The 16,881-nt window shown below is 46.9% G+C and overlaps 2 protein-coding genes across 2 annotated transcripts in view; both read left to right on the top strand.

Annotated features, from left to right (window-relative positions):
- LOC311326455 (F-actin-uncapping protein LRRC16A-like) overlaps positions 1-9,315 on the top strand; it is a 70,645-nt gene extending 61,330 nt beyond the window's left edge. The window contains exons 33-38 of the mRNA XM_084459346.1: positions 4,581-5,019; positions 5,192-5,228; positions 5,317-5,475; positions 6,166-6,300; positions 6,603-6,755; positions 8,680-9,315. Coding sequence (XP_084315472.1) covers positions 4,581-5,019; positions 5,192-5,228; positions 5,317-5,475; positions 6,166-6,300; positions 6,603-6,755; positions 8,680-8,933 — 1,177 coding nt within the window. The 3' untranslated portion in view covers positions 8,934-9,315. The remainder of the gene's footprint in view (positions 1-4,580; positions 5,020-5,191; positions 5,229-5,316; positions 5,476-6,165; positions 6,301-6,602; positions 6,756-8,679) is intronic.
- Positions 9,316-9,902: 587 nt separating this feature from the next.
- LOC311326447 (secretagogin-like) lies at positions 9,903-16,128 on the top strand (the record flags this gene model as incomplete). The annotated part of the gene is made up of 11 exons (XM_084459340.1): positions 9,903-9,972; positions 10,071-10,135; positions 10,330-10,428; positions 10,789-10,878; positions 12,030-12,086; positions 12,170-12,247; positions 12,916-12,971; positions 13,063-13,108; positions 13,196-13,255; positions 15,666-15,734; positions 16,003-16,128. The coding sequence occupies 11 exons, from the start codon at positions 9,903-9,905 to the stop codon at positions 16,126-16,128; spliced, it is 816 nt and encodes a 271-aa protein (XP_084315466.1).
- Between the last annotated feature and the right edge of the window lie 753 nt (positions 16,129-16,881).

Below are 16,881 nucleotides of genomic sequence, written 5' to 3'. Positions count from 1 at the left end.
AGCAGGAATGGGATGATAAGGTCTCCTTCTTTCAACTCCCGAGTAAAGCTGAAATGAGAAGCAAATGTTTAGCATTTTTGAAGAGCCATGGTGTTACAGAGTCTGTCACCGCTAGCGCCCGCCTCTGCAGCAAACATTTCACTCCCGAAAGCTTCTGCAATTATAATATGAGGCTTTTGGGTTTCACGGACTCACGACTGGTCCTTGTGAATTCGGCGGAGCCAACCATCTCCCTCCCCGGCCTCCATTCTCCTCCTGTCAACCATCTCCCTCCCCGGCCTCCATTCTCCTCCTGTCAACCATCTCCCTCCCCGGCCTCCATTCTCCTCCTGTCAACCATCTCCCTCCCCGGCCTCCATTCTCCTCCTGTCAACCATCTCCCTCCCCGGCCTCCATTCTCCTCCTGTCGCATCAACCTTTGGTGCCGACACCGCTGCCTTGTGTGCTTATAGCTAATTAACGTTATAACGTTAGCTAGGTAACGTAAGCAATAGGGAAATACACTGCTACGTTAATATACAAAATATGTGTCTTGACATTTATGTAGTAATGTCAGCTATGATGAATTATATGTAATCTTAGGAGGAATTATAGCTAACATTAGCTATGTAGTTTGTTGCAGATGGGAGTGTGTATATAACCTTAGTCTAGCTAACATAGCTAGCAGCACCGACCAGGCGACCACCCACCAAATAACGTTACGGATGATATATTATGACTAAGCGTTAACTATACAGAAACTGCCTGCCATATTTGTGGCACCTGATGTGCGTATGGGTTCACCGGTAATGGTTACAGTATATTTCTCCAGCGGGAGACCGGGAGGCGGGAGCGAGGGGGATGGTTAGGTAGACCAGCGGGAGACCGGGAGCGAGGGGGATGGTTAGGTAGACCGGGAGACCGGGAGCGAGGGGGATGGTTAGGTAGACCAGCGGGAGACCGGGAGCGAGGGGGATGGTTAGGTAGACCAGCGGGAGACCGGGAGCGAGGGGGATGGTTAGGTAGACCAGCGGGAGACCGGGAGCGAGGGGGATGGTTAGGTAGACCAGCGGGAGACCGGGAGCGAGGGGGATGGTTAGGTAGACCAGCGGGAGACCGGGAGCGAGGGGGATGGTTAGGTAGACCAGCGGGAGACCGGGAGCGAGGGGGATGGTTAGGTAGACCAGCGGGAGGCGGGAGCGAGGGGGATGGTTAGGTAGACCAGCGGGAGACCGGGAGCGAGGGGGATGGTTAGGTAGACCGGGAGACCGGGAGGCGGGAGCGAGGGGGATGGTTAGGTAGACCAGCGGGAGACCGGGAGCGAGGGGGATGGTTAGGTAGACCAGCGGGAGGCGGGAGCGAGGGGGATGGTTAGGTAGACCAGCGGGAGACCGGGAGCGAGGGGGATGGTTAGGTAGACCAGGTAGACCAGGTAGACCAGGTAGACCAGGTAGACCAGGTAGACCAGGTAGACCAGGTAGACCAGCTGCAGCTGGAGAAAGACGCACCCTCTCCCAGTGAAGCGGTGCTCGGCGGCTACTGGCTGAACATCCCAGTTCTGTTGGATATGAGAGGGAAAGTTGAAGCCGAGTGCTCGTTATTCTCACACATAACATTGCCAACGAGAGTGGATGAGTCTGTCCCGATTATCAACTCCGGTAGTGTACGCTTCTTCGCGCTATCAGCGCTGTTCAAGCCAGTGACTAAAAGGTATTTTTAAACAACTTTTTCCATTGATCCCAAGGGACGACAGGATCGCCTGGGAGGGATAGGAATGGGTCCGGAGGTGGCAGGGAGAAAATAGGGACAGACTCATACATTCCTCGTTGCCTGTTTTTGTATTTTGCATCTAAGGGCAGTAACACTGGCGCGTTGGTATAGAGTAGCTACAGTTTTACCTGTGTTGTTTGTCAGGAGGTACGTTAGGAGGAAGCATCTGTGCGTTTGACTCATTAGACAAGTGTAATTTCAACTCCTCTGTTTTCACAAAGCTGTGCCTTCCTACCACAAAAGAGACGGCGTGCCAGTGTGACTATGCAGACCAGAGAACGGTACTATTTGACAGGTTCTTCCCTCCACACCCCCTCCACGCAATTGGGTGTGGCTTCGGTGCCTTCAGCAGACACGCCCCCACAGTCTCAGACCAGAGAATGCTGCTGATTTTTAACCAATTTTGAAGCCTTATTTTATATACTTAGCAACATTTTTAAACACTCAGATTTGGCTGGCTGGTTAATGACATGTTTTCCTGTGGTGTATGAAGCTCATAACAAAAATTTGAACTGGGTTAACCTGGACTTTAAATCAAACTCGTATGGGGCACCCCTCTGTTACGTACAGAGAAACAGATTACCTTTATCAATAGTCTAATTTATTCATCAATCTCATTTTGTAGGCGGAGTTCTTGACTCAATCAAGGGACCTAAGATAATGTGATGGCGCTCGGACGTGGCCAAAAGTTAATAATGTTTATTGAAATTATACTAATCAATTATCAAAAGAATATTATAACACAATTCAAATAACAGATGGAAAAACATGTGGCAATATGAAAACACAGCAGAAATGAAAAGAATGATGTCATGGGTTATCACAGCCTATCCTAAATCTTCTAAGCTTAAACAACACTTTGGCATCTCACACCACAATCATAGGAGACTGTTGGATACAACCTTAGTAGCGGTGTGTCAGCGCGTTGTCCGGGCGGTGTTGTCTGGCTCGAAGCATGGAGGAGGCACGTGACTGATGATCGCTCGGTTTGATGAAGGGGGCAGCGCGCCTGCGCTCCCGTTGAAACAGTGATAGTAGCGTTGCTGCGCGAAGTTGAGGTTTGCGGAGTTCAAAGTTCAGTTTCAGAGTTCACAAGTTGCAAATATCTCATTCAAAACCTCTGCTCTCGCCAGAGGTGGATTGCTGAAGAGTATTTTCCTAAGCCCCTGTGTCGACTCAGAGATCCTAGGTAGCAGTCGAGTGTGGATACAGGCTGATCTTATCAACCGGCACAAACTTAGTTACTGGAGAGTTGAGAGCACACAAGAGTGAAAACAAGGAGCAGAGAGTGAGGTGTGATCTGGGGGTGTGGACAGGCATGCGATTGGTCACTTGGGTCAATAACCCAGTGGGCCCTTGTTACCATCGTAAAACAGAGCTCACATTCTGTACTCACTCTGGAATCATCAAATATCCCGGTTATGGTTTCAACATGATATGACAATTCCACAACATGCCTTAACACCTGAGTCATGATTTTAGCCAAAGATGGATACCAAACACGGCTATACAGAATCAGCAGCATAGAATCCGTTATTTGTAAAACACAGTAACACTTGCATACAAATACAGTAGGACCCTACTTATCCGAACCCAACGGGACCGAAGGTCGTTCGTATCTCTGAAGTCAGGATGACTGAAACATGTTAAAATGCACCAAATTCAATAAGTGGTACTTGTTTCATATAGACTCATAATAGACCAATAAATACCCTTAATTACTTGTGAAAATGCATCAAAGTTGCAATCAAATAGCCAACTAAACTCATACAGCCTAGCCTATAATAGGCCTACAGTAGCCTAGAATAAAATAAACACATTTCCACTTGAGTGCGTGCTTTGATCAAATACAGTACTTTATTCTCAAATGAGGCCTACGCTGCATCGATAGGCTACTGTATTCGGAGAACAAAATGGTATAGCCTAAAAACAACCCAACATTAGAACAATTAGAGCAAATGATAATCAATAAATAAATGAAATGACAGACAAGTTGTCATGTCTTAGGCTATTGTAGCCTAAGTAGGCTAATCTACATGCTTACAACACGTCTGTGTTCCTGAAGTCCATTAACTGGGAAGATGACTCGATACTCCTCTGCTTCAGGTTGCTGACGCGCTTTCTGGCTACCAAGGAATGCAGCTCTCGCGCAGCAGACTCGTTTGCGTTTTGCGCTCGACATTAAAGTAACAAAGAAATTAAAGCCTACAGGCAACATGTAGGTCTACATACAGTTCTGTTTTTATTCACAGTAGGATACAGTACGTGTTTATTATGACAGATTTAAATGCAAGTAGGCCTACAGTACTGTAATGAAAATCCCACCAGTAACCAGATAGTAGGCTCAAAAAAATAAAAAAAAAATTAAGCCTGTCCGGTAGACCGGGAGGTTCGGATCTCTGAAGTTCGGATGAGTGGGGTCCTACTGTATGATGCATCAGCACAATGACTTTATTCACCGGGCTTATTCACGTGGTTTTTGCATCACATGGTTGAAGGATGGAGCAGTTTCATCTTTATTAAAGAAACAAAGCAAGAATGGAGGTTCCTTTGTTCCACTGTGAGTGTCTGTGGATGTGTATTGTTGGCCTGGCCTGTTGCGGGGGATGGGGGTGACAACAGGGTGTGAGAGGGTATCTTTATCAAGATCCCGCATTCCAACCTGAGGCAGAGTGTCCCACAATATCACAACTGTTTGGTGGTCAGTAGAACAGTCAGTAGACTGTGTCATGTCCTACACCACTACACCATCAATCAACCAATCAGCCAATAAAACAACAAACCAACCATCCAATTAATCAACAAACCAATCGCTGTTCTGTCCCCCGCAGACGGCCCAGCCTGCGAGGCTCCTCCCACTCCCAGGAAGGGGGGGAGAAGAAACGTGAGTCCAGGAAGAGCGGTTTCCTTAACATGATCAAGTCCCGGGCCTCGCGGTCCGAGAAGAGCCACGGAGCCGCCGCCATCTCCACCCCGCCCCACGCCGCCGTGTCCGCGGTCACCGAGGAACCCCCATCCGCGAGGGTTCCGGTTCTCATCAGGAGCCCCACAGTGGAACCAGAGTTCCCTGAACCACCACCTCCGGAGTTCTTTGAGACCTCGCCCGATAGGTCGGAGGAGGAGCTGACCCCTAACCCCCCAGAGGAGGACCAATCACTTCCACAGCAGGGGGACAGTAAGGAAAGCCATCACGTAGGACGCCATTTTGGGGTCCCCATCATGGGCATGGACCTGATGGCTGAGATGAAAGCCAAGATGGCTGCTCAAAAGGTTGGTAGATTATGTCTGAATACTCTTGAAATGCCTCCTTCCGATTCCAATCTATCCATGTGAGATCAGACTCTGCTGGACAACCATTGAAAATCTGTCATGTTTCCATGCTGTCAAACAATCGGATGTTTGTTTGTTTGTTTTTGTATATTGTTTGTTTGTGTCTCTGCAGTCTGAGTCCACCCCATCCAAGAAGGATGGTAAACCAGGTTAGTCGGACTCAACATTTACCTTTTTTGCGTTCAATTGTATGCATGAAAAGCTAGCTAGTTACAGTCGTTTGTTTTAAATTTACAGCCAAGCCAGACAGCCAGAGGGGTGGGTTGGAACCAGAGGACGCCGGACCAGAGCCTGTCCCCAAGTCCAGAGCCCCACCCCCCCAGGGCGCCAAGCCCCCGCTCGCCCACCGCACCTCAGCGCCCCTCAGCCCTCGCCCCAGCTCCGGACACAGCCCTGGTAGGTGGTTCAGAGCCCATGCCCTCATGGTAAGGTAGGCCCTCCATGCCTGAGACTTGACAGCCCAAAACATCACCTTGGGACCATTTGGATGTTGCTCCTGGTGTGACGGTTGAGTACTGCGTTGGGGTGCAGGACTGAGGGGCTGATCGTGACTGAGGGGCCGATCGTGACTGAGGGGCCGATCGTGACTGAGGGGCTGATCGTGACTGAGGGGCTGATCGTGACTGAGGGGCTGATCGTGACTGAGGGGCTGATCGTGACTGAGGGGCTGATCGTGACTGAGGGGCTGATCGTGACTGAGGGGCTGATCGTGACTGAGGGGCTGATCGTGACTGAGGGGCCGATCGTGACTGAGGGGCCGATCGTGACTGAGGGGCTGATCGTGACTGAGGGGCCGATCGTGACTGAGGGGCCGATCGTGACTGAGGGGCCGATCGTGACTGAGGGGCCGATCGTGACTGAGGGGCCGATCGTGACTGAGGGGCTGATTGCGTCCCATGCATGCTGCCTACTGTCTGCTCCCGGAGGAAGGACGACAGGATGGGTTTAGAGCAGAGAAGAATTTCATCAGTGGACACTACTGTCACGCCGTGTGTGTGCATCATCACCGTGTGCTGTCAGAAAAAAAAAAACACAGTATGACAAAAGTTGTTTGTTTTGTTTGTCTATCTCCTGTTGGACTCTCAGGTGACTCTCCTGAATGCCCGATCAGAAGCTCCCCACAAGCGCCAGTGCCAGCGCCTCGTCTGAAGAGGGCGCCGTCGGACCAGGAGAGAGAGAGCACTTCCAGCAGTGTCGGAGGCCTGACCTCTCCCACAGATGGTGGGTTTTCCTCAATACTCCTCCAACTCGCCTCTCACATCTCCCCATGCGGGGTGGATCTCAAGACTCTTCCTTCCATTCCTCACTTCGGCCCTTGCCTCCCTCTCCTCCCTCAGACCTCCTCATCCAGCGCTTTTTTTAAAGAAGCAAAGGGGAGATGACATGAGGAAGGCTTTCTAATTAAACTGACAACGTGTGCAATGGAAGCATAATTAAAGAAGCGTCTCTTCTCTCTCTCTCCTCTATCCTCTCTCCCCTATCCTCTCTCTCTCTCTCTCTCTCTCTCTCTCTCCCTCCATCAGCTGAGCTTACAGGAGACAGCTGTGCATTTGTGGAGGCCTTGGAGTCTGACAAGTCCACTGTTGCCGGGAGACAGTGGTCTTCGTTGAAGAACTCCCACCCGTCACATGACCAGGAAGAGGATCGAGAGCGAACCAGGTCCCTCCCTGCGTATGGTTCGTCCAATCACCTTCTCTCCTTGAAAAAATGGCTCCTTTCTTCTTCCTGTAACATTGGTTAGGCTACGTACCTTCTGACTAACTACCAACCTACCTACCTACCTACCTACCTACCTATCTACCTACCTACCTACCTACCCATCTACCTACCTACCTACCTACCTACCTACCTACCTACCTACCAACCTACCTACCTACCTACCTACCTACCTACCCATCTACCTACCTACCTACCTACCTACCTATCTACCTACCTACCTACCTACCTATCTACCTACCTACCTACCTACCTACCTACCTACCTACCTACCTATCTACCTACCTACCTACCTACCCATCTACCTACCTACCTACCTACCTACCTACCAACCTACCTACCTACCAACCTACCTACCTACCTACCTACCTACCAATCTACCTACCTACCTACCTACCCATCTACCTACCTACCTACTTACCTACCTACCTACCTACCTACTGTACGTACCTACAGACGTTAGAGGGGCAGGGGCCCAAAGGAAGAAAAGGGCACCTTAGGGCACGCACAGACATTTACCTTAGTTACCAGAATACGTAGTGTAAATTAATAAACAAAATAGGCTACTAGCCATAAATACAGTAGCTAGCTAACAACCTACAGTGCTTATCCTATGTAGCTGTGAGTGATACAGTATATGATGTTTTTGTTTTGCTTTTGTTTTTAATCTTTGTGCCAACACATTAGTGCCAATTCACATAATATCACAATACTGAGTCTTGGAATCATCATGCAATTTAGCCTCAGCATCTGTCCCCATGCATCAGAATGAGTAATTGACTTACTACATTATTATATTATTATAAGTAATTGTATAATGTATTATTTTAGTTTTTTATTGTTTTATTGGCCTACTGTTGTTGTTCATAATATTATGCTATCTGGCTGCAAGTGAGCATTTCATTGCTCTGTGTAACTGTATAGCCTACAGTTCAACTACTGCTACTACTACAACCCCCACCCCCAAAGTAAGACAGCATATACAATGGTAACATCACTGCTTGGTCATTCTCTCTCTCTCTCTCTCTCTCTCTCTCTTTCTCTCTCACACACACACACACACACACACACACACACACACACACACACACACAGAATGTACTATAGAACTATAGAACATTAGCTGATGGTAACAAGGACTTAGATACACTGTTCATGTGTTTATCATAACTAGATGTACCTGCTATGCCGTCACGTCACAGTAGAGGAGGGGGGGCTGTAGGCTGTCACTGATGGACACCACGAGCGTTACCCTACAATCCAGCAGAATGAACGGTTACTAAGTTAGAAGCGCCTGTATGCCTACCAGAAAAGCCCAGTCAACATGCTTTATCTTAATAAATTACCATGATAGAGACCTACCTTTGATTCAATAACATGGGGCAGGGCAGACAGTGCACAGACAGGAATTTATTTTTCTTTAATTTTTCTTTTCTTTATAAAAAAAAGGGCCTACAGAAAAAGGGCACCTCTCTATTAGGAGGCAAAAAGGGCAGGTGCTCAAGCACCCTTTGATCTCTGCACGTGCCGTAACCTACCTACATACCTTCTGACTAACTACCAACCTACAGACTTTCTGAATAACTAACTTCCAACCTAGGCCTACATACTTTCTGACAAACTAACTACCGACCTACATACTTTCTAACTACCTACCTACCTACATACCTTCTGACTAACTGCCAACCGAGGCTACGTACTTTCTGACTACCTACCTACCTACCTACGTATCTTCTGACTAACTAATCTCTGGACTTTTGAGTTTCATCATGGGTACAGCTTATTCCAAGTCCCAGAGAAGAAAGACAACCTTTCATACTTGCAGTCTTTTCATTCATTTTGTCAAGTTAGCTCAAAGTCTGTCTTTTCTGATGGTGTGTGTAGCGGTGGACCCAGCCCAGAGGGGGAGGAGGCAGAGAGCTGCCCCCAGGAGGAGAGCCCTGAGCTGGATACCAGACAGGAGAGGAGCCCTGGGGACACAGAGGACCCCCCCGGCCATGACATCACACCTGTGTGAAGAGATGATCTCAGGAATGCTCCTCCCCTCACTTCCCTCTGTAGGGACACTCCTCCACGTGGATCTCAAAGCACTGGTCCGGTGCGAGAGTCCACGCTTTGACCCATCCTCGTGCTTCTGAATCTATGTATATTATGGGAGTGAGTGAACGAGTACACTTCAAGTAAAAAGTATTGGGAGGCAGGGAGAGTGCATTTGAATGACACCAGGCTTGGGCCTTGGCTCTAACTGCTCCAGGCTGAATGCAGGGAGATGAACCGTGCTCCTGGGAAAGAATGCTGTTGTCTAGAGCCACTTTAATATGCCACTCATGGGTCTGAAAGCACTGCATGCCTTATGTATATGTGTAGATACATATCAACAAAAGATATACATGTGTTTATTATGGGATTCATAATATAACATGGGCACATATATATATACATATATATATACATATATATATATTTATATATATATATTTATATATATATATTGATGTGGATATATTGAAACCTTTCAAGGTTGGTAAACCTAAAATAAAGTTAAAAAAAATAACGGGTTTGTTGGTGATTATTTTCATGGAATTTTACTTTGTATTTTTACCCCCCCCCCCCCGTTTTTTTTTATTATTATGCAATGTCTATGTTTGAAACAAAAGTCGTAATAGTAAAAATCTAACTGTCAATACCCTTGTATTTGTATATGTGTCTCAATTTGTATCACCATTTTACTGGTAAATAAATCAAGGAGATCTTCTTGGTTACATTACGTTAAGCCGTTTAGCGAACAGAGCGCTTATCTCCCGTGACCCCGGTTTGAGCCGAGGTCCAAAACCAACAACCACGATCCATCAACATAGACCACCACGGTCACGTGTGACGCGGAAAGACGCCCCCGGGACGCACGCACTCAGAACTCATTTGGCTTTGATAAAGTCACTTCTCATTCGAACCGATGAGCAGAGTGGTGGCCTTGGCACGCGGACACATTTTCCTTTTTATTCTCTATTATAAACTATTAACTATTCAGTAAGACACAGTAATTATAAACTATTAACTATTCAGTAAGACCCAGTAGTTCCCTTCCTCACACGCACTGAGCCGGTACCATGGACAGCGCTTTCGATCGTCTGGACGCCGAGGGCTTCCTACAGATTTGGGAACACTTTGATCTTGACGGTAATATATGCTTGTTTGCTCATTTCTTGTTCTCAATTCTCTGCAATATTGTATATCCGTACAACTGTATGTTATTTTTTCATGATTTGTATATGTAGATAATGGTTACATTGAAGGCAAGGAATTGGACGACTTTTTCCGAAACATGATGAAAAAACTTGGGGTGAGTGAGGTTTTCTTTCCTTCTCGATGTCAAGAAAAATGTCCATATTCTCCTAAATATTAGTCTGTATCACCCCCCCTCTCTCTCTGACACACTCATACATAGGCATTGAATGAAATATAATAGGCTACAAAAGTGCCATAAGAATGTAAATGAGAAGGGCTCAGCAAAGACAGCGCGTCCTTGTGTTCCCTCTGAAGGACGATCTCTCGGAGGAGAGGGTGGAGAGGCTGAAGGAGAGGTTCATGTCGGCGTACGACACCACCTCCGACGGCCGTCTGCAGATACAGGAGGTGACGTCTCCCTGCTCTTATTTCCAAACTTCCCACACCGCGTCCTGTCAAATAGGGGACAAATTAGACCCAGATCCACACCGTGTCCGCCAAATAGGGGACCTGGTAGACCCAGATCCACAACGCGTCCAACCACTAGAGGACTTGGTAGATCCAGATCAAGGTTTCTCACCAAGACCAAGTATGTTAACATTAGACCAAGGGGGCATTGCTGTGTCTCAGCCAGGCTTATCTCATCATAGGACTGTGATTTGAAACCACCTCCGCTACTTACAGTAACTAACTGTATGTCGGTATGTCTTCAACCCTTGATCCTTGATGTTTCTGGTGATTCTGCCATCTGATTGGACGTTGTTCCAGCTGGCCACCATGATGCTGCGGGAGGATGAGAACTTCTTGTTGATGTTCCGCCGAGAGACGCCATTGGACAACAGTGTGGAGTTTATGAGGGTGAGTGAGGTCAAATGTCAAACAGGGCAGGACGTTGAAAGATACACACAACTCATGAATGTAACATCTGATGATTCTCTCTCGATGGGTCTGGCTGTACCAAGGAGCACACCTGCCTTTAAATAGTATTTGAAATAGAATGTAGTATTTGAAATACTTCAGCGTTAGCTTGGGTCTGCCTGGGGTGTCAGGTGGGCGTGGCCTGGGGTGTCAGATTTAAAAAATATATTTTTATTTTATTTAATTTATTTGGCACATTATAAAATAAAACTCAACAACAATAACAATGATACAAATTATACATTACAAAGAACACTTCAATTATAAAAGACATGCCAGGGAAACCCCAAAAAACCCTCAAGGGGCTTGACGAGTGGGGCTCCCCAATATAGCAGTCAGACTTTAACTAAGGAAAAACAGAAAAACAAGACAAAGGAAACAAGAAGCAAAACAGCAACAAAAAACAAAGATAATGATGGGTTATTGATACAGCAGTATATGGTCTGGAGTGTCAGGAGGGCGTGGTCTGGAGTGTCAGGAGGGCGTGGTCTGGAGTGTCAGGAGGGCGTGGTCTGGAGTGTCAGGAGGGCGTGGTCTGGAGTGTCAGGTGGGCGTGGTCTGTAGTGTCAGGTGGGCGTGGTCTGGAGTGTCAGGAGGGCGTGGTCTGGAGTGTCAGGTGGGCGTGTTCTGGAGTGTCAGGTGGGCGTGGTCTGGAGTGTCAGGTGGGCGTGGTCTGGAGTGTCAGGAGGGCATGGTCTGGAGTGTCAGGAGGGCGTGGTCTGGAGTGTCAGATAGGCGGGTCTGGAGTGTGAGGTGGGCGGGGTCTGGAGTGTCAGGAGGGCGTGGTCTGGAGTGTCAGGAGGGCGTGGTCTGGAGTGTCAGATAGGCGGGTCTGGAGTGTCAGGAGGGCGTGGTCTGGAGTGTCAGATAGGCGGGTCTGGAGTGTGAGGTGTGCGGGGTCTGGATTGTCAGGTGGGCGGGGTTTGCATATTTGGGAACAGCCCATTGGTTCCATTGTGTCAGACAAGAACAGTCCTGCACAGAAAGTATTTAAAAAAACATTTGGACCCAGATCTGCCAAGGAGCCCATATGTGATCTTGATAAATGGTTGTCTGACCTGTGTGATCTGTGATGTGTCCCCACCCGCCAGATCTGGAGGAACTATGATGCTGACTGCAGCGGCTACATATCAGCCATCGAGCTCAAGGTACACACATCCCAACTCAAACAGTCACATCACACTCTGCCTCCCCATCTTAAACTGTTGCTGTCGACTCTCTGTGCATCCAGGGGTTCCTGCATGACCTGTTCCTCCAGCACAATAAGACCATCTCCTCCGCCCAGCTGCAGAAATACACCGACACCATGGTAACAAGGGCCCCCCTTCTCTCTGCCCCCACTCAGACCCCCCCACCACCACCAGCTGTCAATCACCACTGGTCAAGTGCTAATTGGTTCTTAGTAGTAATCAGTCTCAGCCAATCGTCCTCCTCTCCCAGTGGTGGTGTGTGCGAGCCGATTGGACAGAGGTTCTCTCTGAAGAGGCAGGGTGTAATCTCCCAGAGGCAGGGTGTAATCTCCCAGAGGCAGGGTGTAATCTCCCAGAGGCAGGGTGTAATCTCCCAGAGGCAGGGTGTAATCTCCCAGAGGCAGGGTGTAATCTCCCAGAGGCAGGGTGTAATCTCCCAGATGTAACTGAGGGGTTACACGGTTGTCTAGAGAGAGGATGAGAGGGTGATTTGATTTGATCTGATACCCATTGAATGTTTCACTCAATCTGGTTGTGGAGGAGATTGTGACTGAAGAGTGTGTGGATATAAGGACCTAATGTGGAGGACTAATCTAGTCTGTCTAATATGATGGAGTAAGACAATGTGCCAAAGCATAAGAGGCTCCCAGCCTGTAATAGCCTTTTTATTTCCATGTGAATAAATAATGCAGGCGTACTTTTTTCAATGTTAATTGTAGCTGGATGATTACTCTAGAGTCTGACTTGTCCCTCAAAGGCTAGTGAGTCTTTCCATGGTTCCTTCCAGATGAAGATGTTTGACAGGAACAAGGATGGCAGGCTGGATCTGAACGACTTAGCCAGGTACCGGTCAGCTCTCATCGTTCAGGACCCGTTCATATCGCCGTTAGATTGTTGGTTTAACCACGGTTGAACCTCTCCTCTGCTTCTACAGGATCTTAGCTCTGAAAGAGAACTTCCTGTTAAAGTTCAAGATGGACGTAAGTTTGTATTTGAAACTCTTATCAAAATTAATTGTCAGAGTTGGGTGTTTGTCCTGTGGTCATAATTCCTCCTCTTTGTATCAGGCTTGCAGCCTGGAAGACAGGAAGAGGGACTTTGAGAAGATCTTCGCTCACTATGATGTCGTAAGTCATCAGTCGGTTTCCTCCAGACACTGAACTTTCCCAGAATATATTTATTTACAAGATCCAGATCAGAACTATTGAACTACATCCACATTGAACCTGATATGATCCTTGCTCTATGGGCCGAGCAGCCCTCCCAGGCTGGACAACAGCTCCCTGCACTCTGTTCTTATCTGCATCCTCCCACACTGATCTAATAAGCTGTAGATACAATGCATGTCTGTGTGGGTTTAGAGCACATGTGGATCTGTCATAATGAACATGTATTCATTCATGTAGGGACCCTACATTGCTAAATAACTACAGGCCCATCTTTAACTTGGCTGTCTTATCTAAGGTCCTTGAAAGTTTGGAAATGACCAACTGTGAGTTTGTGAGCGTTAATAACATCCTTTCTGAGTTTCAATCTGGCTTTAGGGAGAAACACAGCACTACTACAGCATCTTTAAAGATTGTCAATGACATTCTTGAGTCTTTAGATCACAAAAAAACCTGTGCTGCTCTTTTTATCGACCTTTCAAAGGCCTTTGATACAGTCGACCACCTTATCCTGAAGCAACAGCTGCTCAACATTGGCCTGTCCGAGCAGACTGCTGGCTGGTTTGAGAACTATCTCGCCGACAGGACACAACACTGTCCGTAATCTCAGGGGTCCCACAGGGATCGGTTCTCGCCCCACTGTTATTCACCATATATGTGAATAACCTTGGTAAAAATGGTTTCTAAATGCTCTCCATTTCTATGCCTTTGACACGGCCATCTATTGTTGCGGTGCCACGCTTGCTCAATCCCTTGAGTCCTTGCAGTCTGCCTTTGTTATTGTACAGGAACGGCTGTTCAACTTGAAACTTGTGCTGAATGCTACAAAATCAAAGTTGATGTTGTTCTGTAATGCCAGGAGTACAACAGCTTCTCTTCCTGATATTGTGACCTTGCAGGGAAGTCCAGTTGAAGTAGTGTTGCAGTATAAGTACTTGGGTTTCCAAATTGATAACCGATTAACTCTTAGACTGCATATTGAAATTCTGGTAAAGAAATTAAAGCTGAAGCCAGGCTTCTACTATAGAAACAAACCATGCTTCTCCTATGCTGTAAAGACAAAATTGGTTGAGGTCACGTTCCTGCCCCTGCTCAATTATGGTGACTTACTATACATGCACGCCTCTGCACAACACCTGCACCAGCTGAGGTTCATCACAGGGTGCAAAGCTCTGACCCACCACTGCACTCGTAACGCCAAAGTCCGGTGGCTCTCACTGGCTCTGCGCAGACTAACACACTGGTATATTTACATTTATAAGTCCATTATCGGTCTGCTTCCCTCCTACCTATGCAGGTATATCACACTGCAAACCAGCACTTACTCCCTACGTTCAAACGACCCCCTCCTGCTGTCTGTCCCCAGGGCTCGTACAGAGCTGGGCCAGCAGGCCTTCATGTTCTGCCCCTCCAGCCCGGAACCTCCTGCGGGCAGATCTGAAGCTTAAGGAGCTGATCCCACTCAATGCTTTTAAAATCATAGTGAAGGAGACAGACTCCATTGGAGCCTGTATCTGCCTCCCTGGACAGGTTTCTGTCCCCCCTGAAAGCCTTTTCTCCATCTAGGCTATGACTCTAGCTTAATGTGATTGGGCATTGCTATGTGGTATTCATTCATTCATTCAGTGATGAGTATTCATTCATTCAGCAATTCATAGTGCACTTCCAATGTATTATGCGTTTTGCTATGGTGTATGTCATGTTGTAATCCTTTGCCTCTATGTTTTGTGTTTTTGTGTGTGTTGCTTTTCCTGTATTGTCTGACTTAATGTTCTTGTTTTTTATTGCGGCCACTCTTGGCCAGGGCTCCTTCGCAAAAGAGATTTCAATCTCAACAGGATTTCCCCTGGTTAAATAAAGGTTTAAATAAAATATGTTTAAAATTTCAAATGAAGGAGGATCTCAGTACCAGCAAATGGTGTGTGTACCTCTTCTCAGAACCGTAATGAGCAGAGAAGTGGAGGTCTGGTTGCAGCTCCACACTCCTGGTTCATTAGGGATGCATGATGATGTGGATCAGGTTGTTTAATTCCTACATGTCCCGTTCACTCATGTATGTACGTCATAAACAGGAGTTAGAGGCTGTTCCTCGTTAGAACCACAGGCCCAGCAGCCAGGCGGGTCAAGACTGTGTGCTGCTGTACGTAATGTTTGTCCTGTAATGTACAGTACAGTGCTGTGAGAGAAAAAAAATCCCCCATGGGGACATAATGTCTAAACTATCTTATGGAGGGTATTCCAGAAAGCAGGTTTAGTGAAACTCAATTCAAATTCAACTCAATTCAACCTCGTGTTTAGCAAACTCAGAGTTTTCACTAAAAACACTTTCTGGAATATCCCCATGGTCAGCCATCTTGTTTGTTGTTTACAGAGTAAGACCGGGGCTCTGGAGGGCCCAGAAGTGGATGGGTTTGTCAAGGACATGATGGAGCTAGTAAAGGTAACACAGCTCCTCCTGACAGATACAGACTAGGGTCTATCAAGATCGTTGGTCTAGATAAACCTAGAGTAGGTCAGGTAATACTACCACACTGTAGGTCAGATTTAGGCAGCTGCCCCCCTAGGGTAAGGTATACTTTTATTGAATGACAGTCTGCCTGCTTAGGACCTATTTTGAAATGTGAATGATGGTGGGGATGTTATGACAAGTGATAACAGACTGAGCTGACTGACCATCTCTGTGACCTATGATCTTTGACCTTGCACAGACCAGCATCAGCGGGACAGACCTGGACAAGTTCCGGAAGGTGCTGCTCAGCCACTGCGACATTAACAGAGATGGAAAGATCCAGAAGAACGAGCTGGCCCTGTGCCTCGGCCTCAAACTCAGTTAGTGGCTTTCCACTGGGAACCAGAGCAGCCATCTTTGGATACAGTCTCCCCGTTGTAGTTAATGCCAGGGGCTAAGGGATAGCTAACTCATTGATAGCATGCAGCAGTGCAGTAGCATGTAGACAACCAGAGAGTGTTGCATGATGGTCTGTCTAAAGGAAGTAGGATGTGGTAGTGGTGTCGGTGTGGACTGGTTGCTTCATCTCATAGACACTAATAATGACGCAATATTTTTTGTTTTTTTTTGTTTGTTTGTTTGATGTGTGTCTGGTGTGTAGTGAGACCTGTTGATTGTAGGCTATTTAGATATTGCTATAGCCTATTCTGTACCTATTAACACTATTAATGTAGGCTATAGCCTAAATGTGCATTACTTGAAACCCTGCAAGAAAGTGGTTTGATGTTGGTTGGAATTAGTTTTGATGCATTTTTATAGATGTGCGTAACCTCTTGTATGTTATTGATGTGCGTAACCTCTTGTATGTTACATTGATATTGAAACAAGAAATAAAAAGCAAACCGAATTTCAAAATGTACAGTAAGGCAGGGCATTTAGTCGGTAAAGAAACCTGATGCTAATGATTGTCTTTGATGTGAACGTTTCACAAGATTGCTAGCTCTCCACACCTGGCTCCAATCTGCGTGTTCAATCCACAACGTATTTTTTATAGCAAATTTCAACCTCTTCTGGAATCGTCCATCTTTTTATAGGAATGATAGTATCCACCCTAGTGCTCTTGGAGGATGCATTTTAG

The sequence above is a fragment of the Borostomias antarcticus genome (assembly GCF_949987555.1).
Source record: "Borostomias antarcticus genome assembly, chromosome: 27".
Taxonomy (NCBI): Eukaryota; Metazoa; Chordata; class Actinopteri; order Stomiiformes; family Stomiidae; genus Borostomias; species Borostomias antarcticus.
This window is presented reverse-complemented; position numbering and strand designations above follow the sequence as displayed.